Source organism: Aureobasidium pullulans, assembly GCF_000721785.1.
Source record: "Aureobasidium pullulans EXF-150 unplaced genomic scaffold scaffold_8, whole genome shotgun sequence".
NCBI lineage: Eukaryota > Fungi > Ascomycota > Dothideomycetes > Dothideales > Saccotheciaceae > Aureobasidium > Aureobasidium pullulans.
Genome location: NW_021941028.1, coordinates 593767 through 608811, shown reverse-complemented (window position 1 = coordinate 608811; position 15045 = coordinate 593767). Strand labels below are relative to the sequence as shown.

At 50.8% G+C, this 15045-nt stretch overlaps 5 protein-coding genes across 5 annotated transcripts; 2 read left to right on the top strand and 3 right to left on the bottom strand.

Annotated features, from left to right (window-relative positions):
* Positions 1-829: 829 nt before the first annotated feature.
* Positions 830-2611, top strand: M438DRAFT_405278 (acid Co-A ligase; the record flags this gene model as incomplete). Its single annotated transcript, XM_029909775.1, has 1 exon — positions 830-2611. The coding sequence occupies one exon, from the start codon at positions 830-832 to the stop codon at positions 2609-2611; it is 1782 nt and encodes a 593-aa protein (XP_029761132.1).
* Positions 2612-3231: 620 nt separating this feature from the next.
* On the bottom strand, positions 3232-5263 carry M438DRAFT_396793 (uncharacterized protein). Its single transcript, XM_029909280.1, has 2 exons — positions 4020-5263; positions 3232-3964 (listed from the first exon to the last, which is right to left on the bottom strand). The coding sequence occupies exons 1-2, from the start codon at positions 4796-4798 to the stop codon at positions 3364-3366; spliced, it is 1380 nt and encodes a 459-aa protein (XP_029761131.1). The 5' UTR covers positions 4799-5263; the 3' UTR covers positions 3232-3363.
* A 707-nt stretch (positions 5264-5970) lies between these two features.
* On the bottom strand, positions 5971-7095 carry M438DRAFT_334791 (DUF1749-domain-containing protein; the record flags this gene model as incomplete). Its single annotated transcript, XM_029903753.1, has 2 exons — positions 5971-6978; positions 7033-7095. 2 exons carry the CDS (start codon positions 7093-7095, stop codon positions 5971-5973), a joined length of 1071 nt encoding a protein of 356 aa, XP_029761130.1.
* Positions 7096-7976: 881 nt separating this feature from the next.
* Positions 7977-9760, bottom strand: M438DRAFT_374194 (putative siderophore iron transporter mirB; the record flags this gene model as incomplete). The annotated part of the gene is made up of 2 exons (XM_029908486.1): positions 7977-9519; positions 9576-9760. 2 exons carry the CDS (start codon positions 9758-9760, stop codon positions 7977-7979), a joined length of 1728 nt encoding a protein of 575 aa, XP_029761129.1.
* Positions 9761-10636: 876 nt separating this feature from the next.
* On the top strand, positions 10637-14960 carry M438DRAFT_317937 (ABC multidrug transporter SidT). The gene has a single exon (XM_029902768.1). The coding sequence runs from the start codon at positions 10944-10946 to the stop codon at positions 14910-14912; it is 3969 nt and encodes a 1322-aa protein (XP_029761128.1). The 5' UTR covers positions 10637-10943; the 3' UTR covers positions 14913-14960.
* Positions 14961-15045: the final 85 nt, after the last annotated feature.

The following is a 15045-nucleotide window of genomic DNA, read 5'->3' as shown; positions in this document are numbered from 1 at the left end:
CATACTTGCCTGTGCATCAGTTCGTGACCCTGTCCTTCTCTGACTTGTCGAGACGAGAACTGAGGGGACATCCCGGAAGCCTCGGCCATGGCATTACAGCTCTGTCAGGTAGCAGCGACATAGGGACATGGCCAAAGCGATTGGTGACTGCTAGGGCAAGACGAGTCGCAACACCATGGCAAATCCGAGCAGATTCCGCGAAGACGATGATCGTCGCGACGGAGAGATAATTTTCTGACGGTTGAACGAGGTGCATAGACGGTGGATTTAGGGTTATCAATCTGATAATCGACCCGCCCTGCTACAGAAGCTCGGGCCAGCTTGGCGAGAATGACTGCCGCGTGGTTTGGCTTGCTCTTCCCGAGCTTCCGCTTCTTGTTACACCACCTTCGTGTCAGACCTGTCTCGCCATTGACAAGCTTTCCATGGCTTGCCTTGCGGCCTTGTTTTTCTTCTCTCACTCACTTCCAAGTGGATGATTCAGGGTCCGGATTGATGCCGTTGATCGATACTGGTGGATGAAGGATGCGAAGATCATTCGCTCGATCCGAATCACGTCCCATGTCCGAAATCCCCTACCGAGGTGCAACAGCACGGTCCCTTCGTGTCGGACGCGAGCACTTGCGCATGTCAAGAGCCGCCGTTGGTTTGGATCCCACATCATCAATTTGAAATGACGTTGGGCAGTAAGTTTTTCTCGTCGTCAGGACCGCTCAGCCGGTGTCGGGATGGGTCGATGGACATGGAGACATGGCGGGGCATGCATTGGTACATTTTTTATCAGATCCGCGCTGGATGATGAAGACATTGGTGTAAGGAATCAGTCACGATGCAGACAATCAACAACATCTACGAGGTGAACACACCGAAAGCACAACTGTCAGTGTTTCATGGACCGGCAGATCCTCCTTTGGTGACGGTAGCATTGGGAGAGTTTCTCGACATCCAATGCGAACGATATGGAGAGCGTGAAGCTCTTGTCTTTCCATGGACCGGAACACGATGGACATACAATGACTTGAAAGAGGAGAGCTCAAAGCTTGCAAGATATCTCTACTCGAGGGGCATTCGTCCTGGGGATAGAGTAGCGATTCTTGCTGGCAACAGAGTTGAATATGCTTCAGTCTTCTTTGCGTGTATGCGTATTGGTGCCGTGCTGGTCATCCTGAACAATACCTACACCATTCCTGAAGCACAGTATGCTCTGCAATATACAGGTAGGCTCTCAAGATTGTCCCATACCAAATGCCACCGATTTGACCATATTCTAGACTGCAAGGTTCTCTTTGCGACACCGACGATTGGCAAACACATCGACAACTCGAACATGCTCAGACACTTCTCGAACAGCGACGAGTTACCGGCATTGCAACAGATTATCATCCTCGCAGACAACCTCGACAACCTACTACATTACCAAGATGCCATCAAGATCGGATCACGGCTACCCAATGAGCCCGTCAAGCAAGTGCAAGACAGTCTTTCACCCTACGAGACATGCAACCTACAATTCACAAGCGGTTCGACCGGCCACCCCAAGGCAGCCATGCTTACACATCACGGTCTGCTGAACAACTCGCGATTCATCGGCGATCGCATGAGCTTGACAGCAGAAGATGTGCTTTGCTGCCCACCTCCTATGTTCCACTGCTTTGGTCTGGTACTGGGCATGCTGTCATGTCTCACACACGGCGCAAAGATTGTATACCCCTCAGAGATCTTCGACGGACCATCAGTATTGCAGGCAATCACCGACGAAAGATGTACTGCTATCCATGGTGTACCAGCCATGTTCGATACTCTGTTCAGCCTGCCTCGTCCCGCAGGCTTCAACTGCGATAGACTGCGCACCGGCATCATTGCGGGTGCTCCTGTACCACGCCATTTGATGGAGCTTCTTGTCAACGAGTTCGGCATGACCGAATTCACCAGCAGCTACGGTCTCACCGAGGCCTCACCAACCTGCTTCAACGCCTTCGTCGACGACTCCATCGACCGCCGTCTCACAACCGTAGGCACCCTGATGCCCCACGCCCACGCCAAAATCGTCGACAAGAACAACCGCATCGTCCCCGTCGGCACCCGTGGCGAACTCTGCATAGCCGGCTACCAGCTCCAACAAGGCTATTTCCGCAATGCCGAGAAGACAGCCGAAGCTATGGAGCGCGATGCAGATGGTGTATTATGGTTGCACACAGGCGACGAAGCAGTTTTCGACCGTCACGGCTACTGCTCCATCACCGGCCGCTTCAAAGACATCATCATCCGCGGCGGCGAAAACATTTACCCCCTCGAAATCGAAGAACGCCTTATCAAGCACGATGCCGTCGAGCGCGCCATTGTTGTCGGTCTGCCTCATACCAAGTATGGCGAAGTAGTCGCTGCATTCTTGCAACGCGCATCTGGTGCTTCCAAGCCTAGTGATGAGGAAGTTCGCGAGTGGACCAGACAGACTTTGGGCAGACACAAGGCACCCGCTCATGTATTCTGGCTCGGCGAGAACGGAGTCACGGATCAAATCCCCATCACCGGTAGTGGCAAGATCAAGAAGTTTGAGATGAGGAAGATTGGACAGGATTTACTTGCTTCCATGCCCAAGGCTAAGCTTTGAGTGTGCTGCTGCTGTCGCTGTATGGTTGTTTCCTATTATGACTGGCGTTTCTTTTGTTGTTTTCTGTAGTAGTTTAGGTTGTGGTTTGAGCAAGGCAAAAGTAATGGTTTGTTCTCCTCATGTTTGATGTTCGATGTTCTTGATCTGCGTTCTGCGGCCTTGCCCTGTTGTCATTGTGCCGCGTGGCTCTGTGATTGCCATATGCATGGCTATCTGATCTCCACCGCCAGATCTGTTCTTCTCCATGCAGTCTCCGACCTCGCATAGTTGGTAGATAGGGCTTCAATTATCAAATCCGCTTCCATGGCCGCGGTCTCACTGCCCTTGATGATCCATATCATGATCGTCTTCATCTGCTCATCCTCCACACTCATCGATGTACCTGATATGTTGCATATCTACTCTGCCTAGGGCATTCTGTTATCAAGTGCCACGTGGGAATATCTTGTCTCTTATCTATCAGTCCCGTGAGATTGGTATGCGGCCGGCTGTCATGTGAGATAGTGTACCAGAGTTGATGATGTACCGAAGTGGCGGTTCAGCCACGTGGGAAGGAACTTGCGACGACGTTCGAAGGGACGGAAGGAGCAACAGGTATAAAAATCAATGTAGATAGCTGACGTGATAACAATATCGCTCAATACGCAAGAAATTAAACTACACTTTTCCAAACGGCACGTACAGTATGCCATAACATGTATCCAAAACATCCACAACTCCAACATGTATCGAAGTAAAAAAGACAGAGCTGCTTACAACATGGCAACTTCGCCCTTCATCTCCTCACCACCAGCCACACTATCGATCAATGAACTCAAAAGCCTGTTTCCCCTCTCGACAGCAAAACCCATATCCTCATCTCTGAGTTCACCTTGCTCGAGCGATCCCAACACCCACACACCAGCATCCTTAGCGACGACATTCTTTCTGAATGAAAGTTTATACTCTGCATCCACCTGTGCCTTTTTATCTTGCAGCACACCCGCAGCTTCGATATCTTGGAGCAATGAAGTCGAGTGCGTGTACCCGCCAGCAGCAATGACGATGTCGAAAGCGCCGTCTGTCTTTTTGGTTTCGTTTGTGCGAGGGTTCTTGGTCATGAGACGAAGTTTGTTGTTTTCTTGGGCGATAGATGTGACTTCGGAGAGGGGGCAGATGTTGAAGCGGCGGGCGGATGGGTTGGGAGTGGTGATGCGTTGGGCGTAGAGGTTTTCGTACAGTGCTTCGATGGTTGAGAGGGCGATCTTGGGGCCGCGGGGGGTGGAGGTTGTAGTTAGGAGGCGAGGACGGAGCTCAGGAGGGATGGAGTTGGTTGAGGCACCGGGGAGGACGTCGTCGATGATGTCTTGAGTGCTGTGTATGTTGTTAGTTGTGCTATATGTAGAAGTGAGAAGAGGGAGAAGCTTACAAAGAAGTGTTGTCCTCTGGTCGCAATGCAGAGTCCGAGATGAACATGGTTGCTCGTACACGGTGCAAAGCACCCGCACTCTGCAAATGCTCGAATATCTCAGCGGCCTCTTGATCCGCACCCACAATAGCGATATCCTGATCCTTCAAATTGTGCAACAAAGGAGCAACTTGAGAAGTATGCAACACCTTGTCCTTTCCACCCATCAAGGTAGCAGGAATTCTAGGTTGAGATCCAGTAGCCAGAACAACACGCTTGGAAGAAATGGTGCTGTTGTTTCCTGAAGCATCGCGAACGTTGATCTTCCAGCTGCTGATTTGGGAAGAGTTGTTCTTGACAGGAGTGACGCGGGTAGCAGTGCTAGAATAGCGAACCCAATTTCTCTCTGCCATCTTGGAAGCGACCCAACCGAGATAGTTGCCCATGACCAATCTTGAAGGAGTCATGTGCGAGGAGTTGACGAATTGAACAAGCTGGTTGCTCTCAAACAGATAGTTGACAAAAGTAAACTCGCTGCGAGGATTGCGTGTGGTGATCAAGTCACGCAAGAAGGAAGTGCGTACTGCATTCTCAGGAAGCACTGAAGCAGGAGCCCAGTCGAATGCATCCTTTGATTCCAAGAAGAGGACTTTGAGGTCGGTTTCCGAGTCCGCGAGGGCAGTTGCGAGGGAGAGAGCTGTGGTGCCAAAGCCAACGACAACAAGGTCATAGGATTGAGTTGTAGATGATGCATTGGCACGAGCTGCCTGAGGCGTAGATTCCTGGACTTGGAAAGACATCTTCGTAACTGCCTTTTTGTGGTATATAACAAGTACAAAGACAACGAGTAAGATTGATAAGATAAAGAATGCAAGAGCAGATACAAGACAAAAGATCAGATTGTAAAACAGCTACAAGAAATGTCCTTGGTGTGCAATCAGATCATCTTCCTGGACGCACCAAAAACTTACTTCTCGGCAATGAGTTGCCTTGCCCTTTCCCTGCACGCATGCCTCCGTTCATCGGCCACGCAAACATCGCATGATTGACATCGCTCTTCGCATCACATCGAATGTTGAGAAAAAGCTCGTGCAACACCGGACTCAAGCATCCACACCACGTTGCATGTTGCATCTGATAAAAAATTTGAATTTAGCCTTTCCACCAAGGTGACCCACAAACAAAGTGCATCATGTCATGCAGGGTTCATCTCGAGCACGAGCGCCAACCGTTTGCCAAGGCGCATCGGACAGGCTGTCGAGTCAAGCCACTTGCGCTGGCACAGAAAAAATCAAGGCGTGCAGCATCCCGAGCTCGTTCGTTGCAAGCGAAGGAGAAGCGGGCTCGGAAGGTGTGGAAGCAAGGAAAAGGACGGTGAAACACAAATGTACAAGGGTCCAAGCTCGAAGCAAGCCACGCAGATCCATGGATTATCGGCCCATCTGATTAGATTTCCCCTGCCGAGGTCTTGTGACACCTCTACCGTGCTACCTCGTAACCGTTTGTCACTGTACATTTCCACCACCGGTTAGGAAATCTGTTGCGAGAACGAACACTCCGAAGCCGCCCGACGGTGAAAAGTTTGATCTGATTAGATGGCTCTGGATTGAAGCATGTGTCAGAGACAGGGCTTGGGGATATGGCGTGCATGGATGTTCATTGACTGACACGTGGTGAGCTCGGAGACGTGGAGGCAGCGGTTGATTGATTTACGGTCATTGCCGTTTCGTTTCGTGATGATGATCGATCTGGGGGATGGGTGTGATGATGGACCCAGGTCCGGAGACGGGCTATGAAGATGGTGGTGATTGATAAGATGGGATCAGAATAATGGAGGCAAGATAGACGAGAAGCGTACAGTGGCTGTTTTCACCATTCTGGATATGGATACTGGCATGAGAAAAAAAACGGATATCAGGACAAATAGATGGCAGAGCGTGTACATTCGTCGTTATTCTTTTGCGTGTCTAATCTATGCACCTGTAGACTTGTTCAGGTATCCAAGCACCTTCTCAACCAGAAACTTTCTAGCCGGGCCTTGATCGTCGTTACTCAAGGCATGCGAAGCATTGGGTACAACAGCAGTGTGCTCCTCATCCCAAATCTCCTTGTCTCCACCAGCGTTGGCTGCCTTTGCCCATCTCTTCATCAGACCTGCCTTGTCCACCCACTCGGGCACTGCTTGGTCTGCACCCGAGTAGAAGGCAGCCATCTTGTTCTTCAACAATCCTTGCTTTTGAATCATGCCGAAAGACTTGGCCAGTTGCTCATCGCTGAGATCTGAACTGAAGACATCGTCTTCTGAAGGGTTGTGAGGACTTTCCGGGCTCACGAGACTCAAGAAACGGCGTGCAGATAGCGGTGTGTTGGCAGGGTAGCCAATCTGATATGTCAAGTGGATAGGAAGTAGCGCATCGAAAGTTTGGTCTTCCTTGCTCGCAAACTCTTTTGCCATCTTCTCCAACTGCTCGTAGTAGGCCTGGCATTGGTCGGGGGTGTTACCGCGGAAGCCATGCTGGCAGACGAGTTTGATGCACTCTCTGTCGCTGATAGGAGCCTGCATGATGGCTCCGTCCAGCGCCAATCGCTTCAAATGCTTGAGATCGGAGTCGAACGAGGGGTTGGTGGTGTGGGGGTTTGACCGCGACAGATAGTGCAGCACCATCTGACTGCCGGTAGAGTGTCCCATGAGCACAATCTTGCCGTCATCGCCGAACTTTGACGTCTTGTAATCCTTGATGTATCTTATTGCTTGTGCAAGCTCATCCGTATCTCTGTCAAGGTGTCCGAGGCCCCACGATTGGTATGAGGATGTGAGGGTGAGCGAGAAGAGCGACCACTCTGTTTGTGATAGGGCGTGAACCAGATCGGCTGTGTAGGACGTCGTTCCCATACCATCGCCGAGGCCTCCTACGAACAGGATACTGTGAGGCTTGCGGGCAGCGCTTGCCGTGTATTCAAAAGTGGTCAATGTTTCTGTCTACAAGTCACTAATCAGCAGCTGTCATTGAGCTTTGCAACCGCGAGAACGTACGAAGTGGTGCAGGATGCCCTGCATACCACCCTTGGGCCAGAATTGCGAGTATTTGCTCATCATAATGTGGTGTGCGGGGTACAGTGCGAAAGCTCTATGTCACAATATCCAGATGCTGTAAGATTGAAGCCAACGGTATACACAATCGTGATTGCGGTCGATCCAGACAGTCGATGTGACAGAGGAACAAGACACAACGCAAGCACGACCCCTCGTGTCAGACTCAATTCACGGCGATAATCCGCTTCGCTCATGGTTTCCTCCGAGCCCACGAAATACCCGGCATCGGGCTCGAGCTTCTGAACTCCATGGAATGTGTGCGGCAGGAACTGTCACAGAAACAGAGAGCTTGAGGTAGGACCCACCACGGGTCTGATAACCCTGAACGCTAACACCCAACAAAAAAATCTGATAAAACGCATCAGGCCAGTTTTGCTTGGCAACCAGCCCTCCGGATCAGATAGTCCCTTAGCCCGGGCCCGAACGCCAAGCAAAGAAAATCAAAGCTTCACGGCCTCCAGCTTTTTCGCTAAGCCTCGGATCAGATAATCTTGTTTCGACACCAAGAAGCAAAGTCAATTTCGACCCCCTGCAGCTGGTCACTTTAGCCAATGCTTTTTGATTTCGTGCCCCATATCGGTGACGAGGATGCCCACTCTATCCCATGCCGATTATCTGATCCGAGTCAAAGTCTATGATCACTGTCTCAAGAAGCAAGCAAGTCGCGGTGAGGGGAAACGGCAAAGAGGATGTGCAGTGAAATGCTATGTTTATTGTGCAAGCAAGTGTAAATTGACAATATGCTGCGAAGGTGTGATGATGCTGTAAAACCGCTGGAATAACTTTTGCAGAGGTGATTAAAAACAAGGTATAATTCGTACAAGATCGTTCGTGCACTTCATGATCTGTGAAACTGTACATGATTGAGAAGATGGGAGAGCCGCTTAGAACAAGACACCCTTGGTCTGGGTCTTGGTGAGCTTGACGTCCTTGATGATGAACATCCAGATGAGAGAAGTTGCCATGATACAAGTACCAGCGATCAACATTCTGCTCTGAGCCACTGCATAAGCCTTGATGATGGCCTCACGAACGGGGTCGCCCATTGGGTAGCTGAGTTGAGTAGCAAGATCCTCGTAGATGGTCTCCCAATCGGCGAGTGCCTCAGCAGGAAGGTACTTCTGGAGGGCGTCGGGCATGGTGTGAGTCCAGACGGCACCAGAGATAGAGCCACCGATACCACCACCAATGTTACCGAAAACGTTCAAGAAAGCGAGGGCGGCAGCAGCGTTGTTGTGGTCGGATGCGGACAGAACAGCAACCTGCTGGCAGATGATCATGGTACCGCCGGCAAATGCGATGAAGATCTGGCACATGATTGTGTAGCCGACAGAGAAATGAGGTCTACGGAAGTAGATCATCAGACCAATTCCGAGAATGTAGAGAGGGACGGCAATCCAGAGGAGCCAGCGGAAGCGACGGGAGCCCTTGATGGCGAAGCCAACACAGAAGAGCCAAACACCAGAGACAACGTCGAAAATACTGGCAATGTAACCAGCAGTGGCAAGGCTAGTACCGAAAACGACCTGGAGGTACGAGGTGAAGTAATCATACCAGCAGTAGTAGGAGATCTGGTAGGTGGCATCGATTAAACAGGCGCCGATGACAGTTCTGTTGGCGAGAAGCTCCCAGGGAAGGAAAGGCACGGGTGCAAGGAAGCGTTCGGCCAGAGCAAAGGCAATCAGACAGCAGAAACCAATGACAAGCATGACAATGATGTGAGCAGACTTCCAGTCATCTTCGGCGGAGCCAGCAATAGTGAAGGGGAGAAGGAAGAGAGCAAGACCAGCTGTGAGAAGGAAAACGCCAAGAACATCGAACTCGATGATGTAGTACCATACATTTTCCTTGAAGGTTCTGCCACTCTTGGGCTTGTCCTTGAGAAGGCCGTTTTTCTTGGCCTTGGACTTGAAGTAGCGCAGCAGACCGAAGAAGGGAAGAACAACGGCAGGCAGGACGATACAGAAGGTTCCGTATCCCCAGCGCCAGTTGGTGTCGTAGAACTGCTCAGCAGCGGCGGGACCAGCGTAGGCGGTGATGATAAACGGAGATGAAGTCAAAGCGTAGGCGAGACCTCTGCTGCGAAGTGTAGAAGTATCGATGGTGACAACGTCAACACAGAAGATAAGACCGGCTGAACCAATGGCGTAGAAGACCTGAGAAGCACAGTAGGTTCCAATGTCGTTGCAAGTTGCGGCCAGAATCAATCCAAGAAGGAAAAAGACGAGCATGATGATGAGACCGACGGTACGATCCCACAAGTTCAATACTTTGGCAAGGGGCATGTAGGTTGCAGCTCCCATGATGGAAGAGATGATCGAGATGACCGGAAGCAGGGAATGCGCCTCGAATCCAGATGTGATATAGGCACTAAGGTTGCCAGTAATGTTGGACTGGAAAGCGTTCACGCAGTAAATGGACCACATCCTGTTCTAGATGTCAGCTGGCGTCCATCATCGTCGCACACCTGTCTCAGTGCTTACAAGGCATAAGTTGCGATCATGGAGGTCTTGTTCCATGACAGTGTGATGGCCTCGGCCTGTGTGACACCGTCTTGGGCTGCCTCGTTAGGAACATCCTCGCTGGACTGGTCCTGATCGATCACCTCGTTCTGAGGGTGCTTGGAGATGCCTTGAGCACCATATCTTTCCGGATCTTGGAGATGCATCTCGGTGGTTCCGACATCCGAAGCAGAGCTGGAGCTGCCCTCTTGAGGGTCGTTGGAAGAGAAGAACTTCCTCCTCAATGCTGAAGGCATCTTGGCTGTTCTCTAGATGAAAGAGAGATATGGATTGGAATGAGAACTTCGGAATAGAGGGCCCCTCGTAGGGAGACAAGACTTTAACCTTTTTATCTGGAAGGAATGCAGCTGAAGGAAAAATGGGACCACACCTCACATTCGGGGTCTCGTTGAGGTTTAACGGTACTGGGGACTCCTAGCGCGGGAGGCCAAGGATCAGGGCGGATCAGATTGTATTGATCGATTTTACGGGGGTCGCGAAACGTATTCAGTGCCGCCAGCAAGTCATGCGATTTCGGTAAATTTGAGCGCGCTCATACAAAGCTGAATCAGTGCCCTAGGCTTCACCTTCCGTCGTGCCCTCTCACAACACACCCGGTCCGCTACGAAGAACCGCCGGGCCATCTTTGATCAGATAAGATTCGACCAAGGATCAGTGGCAAGGGCATGTACCCGCCGGTGATGGCTGGCACCAACGTAATTTCGGCGTGTCTGGAATATTTGGCGGAGGGAAACGAGGCTTTTTCGGGCGTTGTGTTGCGATTTTATGGAGTTGCTCCGGCGTCGGGGCCCACGCGGTGCCTTCCACGACGCCCAACACGCCCGTGACGGATGAGTTCATCAAGATCATCAGATTATCTTATCTAGCGCGGCAGCAATGCGCAAACGATGTCGCATTAGCCCGCCGGTCGGGATTTTCTCTTGTGATTGACAGCACAAGCTTTCGTAATAGCTTCATTGCTTCATTGCTTGCCCAGCATGCGTCGGCTAACTCGTATGACTTTATGACTCTCGTTGAGTTAAGGCGTGTGAGCAAAATGTACCCAGACCCACCGCCTTTTCCACGGTGGCTACTCGCTTTTTGGTACTGTGCATCCTTCGTTTCCTTGTAGCATCTTTATCAGATCAAATATTTCGAGGTCCAGGCGCACTCTTTTTGCCTATTGAAGGATCCCGCGGACGTATTTCGATTCCTAGCACTGTACTACAGCGGCATTGAGTTGCCCTTTGTCGGTGAAATTGATGGTCGCGATTGCATACTAGCAATTTGATCATAGGGCATAACGATATCTGCCAGATCTTACTTCCAATTCTCCAGGTTGAGTCCATCATGGGAGGCTTCATTCAGAAACTCGGAGGCTACCCACGCCTATTGCTTGCAGGCAATCCTACAGCACGCGACATTGGGACATTATTACTCGGTATCATAAGCTCAATCGCAGCTGGTGTTCCATTCCCTATCATTGGTATCTTGTTCGGTCAACTTCTGGATGATTTCAACGCGGCGACTTGCGATCAAGCCACAGATGCTGGAGACGGTGACCAAGGAAGCATCAACAGCACGATTCTGATTATCTTCTACCTGGCCATCGCCCAATTTGTCTGCATCTACGTTCATCTTACTTGCTGGACTCTCAATGGTGCTCGTCTTGCACAAAGACTCCGCGAGAGCTACCTCCAAAATTTGCTCAGACAGGAGCCATCATTCTTCGACAACCTGCCTCCAGGAGAAGTTGCATCCAGACTTCATGGAGATATCCAAACTATTCGTTCCGGAACCGCCGAAAAGGTCGGCATTTGTCTTTCCAGTGCATCTTTCTTTGTCACTGCATATATTGTCGCATTCATCAAGGACTGGAAACTGGCGGCAGAATTGCTTTCTCTGATCCCCGCTTACTTCATCATGTCCATTGTTGGAAGCCACTATATCGAGAAATACTCTGGCATGGTTTCTGATTACGCCGCATCCGCTGCATCAATTGCTTCCGAAGCTCTCAACAACATTATGGTCGTCCAAGCCTTCGGCGCCAACGCTCGTCTGGAGAAGAAGTTCTCCGATGCTCTCAGAGCTTCTGAACACGAGGGTATCAAGAAGGCCACTGCCGTTGGTATTCAAAGTGGTGTTCTGTACTTCGTTGCCTACGCTGCCAATGGTCTGGCTTTCTGGCAAGGAAGCAAGCGTATTGCAGACTCGGTAGAAGGAAAGTCTGGAGGCACCACCGTCGGTGCTACTTTCACTGTCATTTTCATCTTGATCGAGGCTACATTGCTTCTCAGTCAGGTTGCGCCATTTGTCCACCTATTCTCAGCCGCCGTAGGCTCTTTCAACAAGCTTCGCGAAGACATCGACCGCGAGCCCTTGATCGACGGACACACCAAGTCAGGCCTCGCACTTCCCCAAGCAGGAGTTGGATTCGAGTTCAAGGACGTTTCATTCAAGTACCCTTCAAGACCTGAAATCACTGTTCTGGACAAGATCAGTCTCTCCATTCCTGCCATTAAGCACACAGCACTGGTCGGTCTATCCGGTAGTGGCAAGTCCACTATTGCTGGTCTAGTCAGCAGGCTCTACGACCCTACTGAAGGACAAATCACTTTCGATGGACAAGACGTTCGCACACTCAACGCCCGCGACTTGAGAAGTTTTATGAGTTTGGTGCAGCAAGAACCTTCGCTTCTCGATCGTTCTCTTCTTGAAAACATCGCACATGGTCTTATCAACTCCAGCGATCCCGAACATGCTCAATTCAAGGATATCCTGCTTGGCTCTGACCTTGCAGAAGTAGCTGCGGACATCCGTACAGGTACCGATCTGATGGCTGCTGCAGAGAAGCGCGGTCCCATTGTCGTCGAAATTGCTATCCTCGCCAAGAGAGCTGCCACACTAGCAGATGCCGACCAATTCATCGTTGCACTGCAGCAGGGCTATGGCACCATTGTCGGTTCAAGTGGTCGTCTTATCAGTGGTGGTCAAAAACAGCGTATTGCTCTTGCTAGAGCTCTCGTTAAGAATCCTGCCGTACTTATCCTCGACGAAGCCACTGCCTCCCTCGACTCGAGAAGTGAGCAACGTATCCAGCGTGCTATCAACAGTATCACCAGCGGAAGAACAGTCATCACTATTGCCCATCGTTTGGCTACTATTACTGCTGCTGATAACATCATTTGTATGCACAAAGGACATATTCTCGAACAAGGCACTCACTCAGAGTTGATGGCCCTCAGCGGTACTTACGCCAACATGGTCAAGATGCAGACTCTTGGAAACATGTCTGAGACGAATAACGCACCTGCTGGTACTGACAGCATCAGTGTTTCCGATCGTACATCATCCGACGACATCGAGAAGAAGAGCTTGTACGAAGACAACATCAACGCTGAGAAGGACGAACTATCAGCGACGGAGACACCCGTAAGAGCATCCGGGGAGGAAGAAGAGGAAGAGGAAGAACTCCCTGTTCCTCCCAAGTCTCTTTGGGACCTGGCAAAGGGCTATGGACCTGCATTGAGGCCACACCTTCTCTACATCCTCGTCGCTTTCATTGGTTCTGTCTGTGTCGGCGGTGCTTTCTCAGGTGAAGCCGTCATCTTCGGTAACACCGTCGGTAGTCTAAACCCTTGCCACAGTCCTAGCAGAATCCGCAACCGTGGTGACTTCTACGGTCTTATGTTCTTCATCCTCGCCATCATCGAGTTCTTTGCCAATCTGGTCAGTTGGACTGGATTTGGATGGGTCTCGGAGAAGGTTGTATACACTGTCAGAGTTCTGTCATTCAGATCTTTGTTCGAGCAAGACCTACAGTGGCATCAGTCCGAGGGTCGCACACCTGCTCTGCTTCTCTCATACATTACCAGAGATGGAAATGCTTTGGCTGGCTTCAGCGGCTCTGTGGTCGGCACGCTGTTCTCCATCACTGTTAATCTAATCGCCGCCATTATCCTCACTCACATTATCGCTTGGAGAATTGCCTTGGTCTGCTTGTCTCTGGTACCACTGCTTCTTGGTGCTGGTCTAATGGAGCTCCGCATCCTCGGCAAGTTCGAAGAGAAATACGAGACGGCATACACCAAGTCAGTCGACATCGGTGTGGAAGCCATCACATCTATCAAGACCATTGCATCTTTCTCTCTTGAGGACGAGATTTTGCGAACATACAGACGCTCTCTCAAGGGTCCTCGCAAAGATACTCTCAGCGTAACACTGCAAGCCAGTCTTTGCCAGGCCATAACCTACTTCCTGGGTAACTGCGTCAATGCCCTTGCCTACTGGTGGGGCTCCAAGCAGATTCTCAACGGCAACTACACCCAGACTCAATTCCTGATTGTTGTCTTCTCTCTTCTTGTCGGTGCATTGCTGTGGTCGCAAATGTTTGCACTGGCTCCTGAAATCTCGGCAGCTCGCAATGCGATGGCAAGAATCCTGAGCTTGATACAGATCGGCAAGGACAAGATGGCCGGTCATGTTCGCCCTCTTGACATGTCTTTGGAAGGCAACAATATCGAGGCTATGGCTGAGACCAAGACTTCGCACATGTCTAACAACAAGGCCTCCAGCGTCCAGATGCGTGATGTCCACTTCTCATACCCAGCTCGACCTGATGTCAAGGTCATGAACGGTCTCAACATTGACATCAAGCCTGGACAATTTGCTGCCCTTGTTGGTCCTAGTGGTGCTGGCAAGTCGACTGTCATCTCTCTTGTTGAGCGTCTCTACGTACCTCAATCAGGATCGGTGATTATTGACGGCCTTGACGTAACGAAGACTCGCGATACATCTTTCCGTGACAGTATTGCGTTGGTACCTCAAGAGAGTGTGTTGTTCGAGGGAAGTGTCGAATTCAACATCGGTCTTGGTGCTCGTCCTGGCCACACTGTTAGCAAGGAGGAGATTATCGAGGCTTGCAAGCTTGCCAATGTTCACGAGGTCATTGCTGCCTTGCCTGAAGGCTACGATACACTTTGTGGACCTAACGGCAGTCAGTTCTCTGGCGGCCAGAAGCAGCGTCTGTCCATCGCACGCGCTTTGGTCAGAAACCCGAAGCTGCTAATCTTAGATGAGAGCACCAGTGCTCTTGACGCCGAGAGCGAGCGACTGTTGCAGGAAGGCTTGGACAAGACAAAGGCAAAGGGCATCACAGTCATTGCCATTGCCCATCGTCTGCACACCATCAAGAAGGCGAACGTCATCTTCTTGATCGAGGCCGGAAGATGTGTTGACAGTGGCTCCCATGAAGAGTTGTTGGAGAGAAGTCTAGATTACCGCGAGTCGGTTATGCATCAGACAGTCGCGACTGATTAGATAGATACCCCGAGATAGATCTCAAAAAGTTTGTACATATTTGTTCCCAAATCTTTCTCCAGCCTCAGGTGATCTTGTGTGATTGATGCGACGCGGCGCATGCGAGAGTGCAGACACACAAAAGCTTGTACTT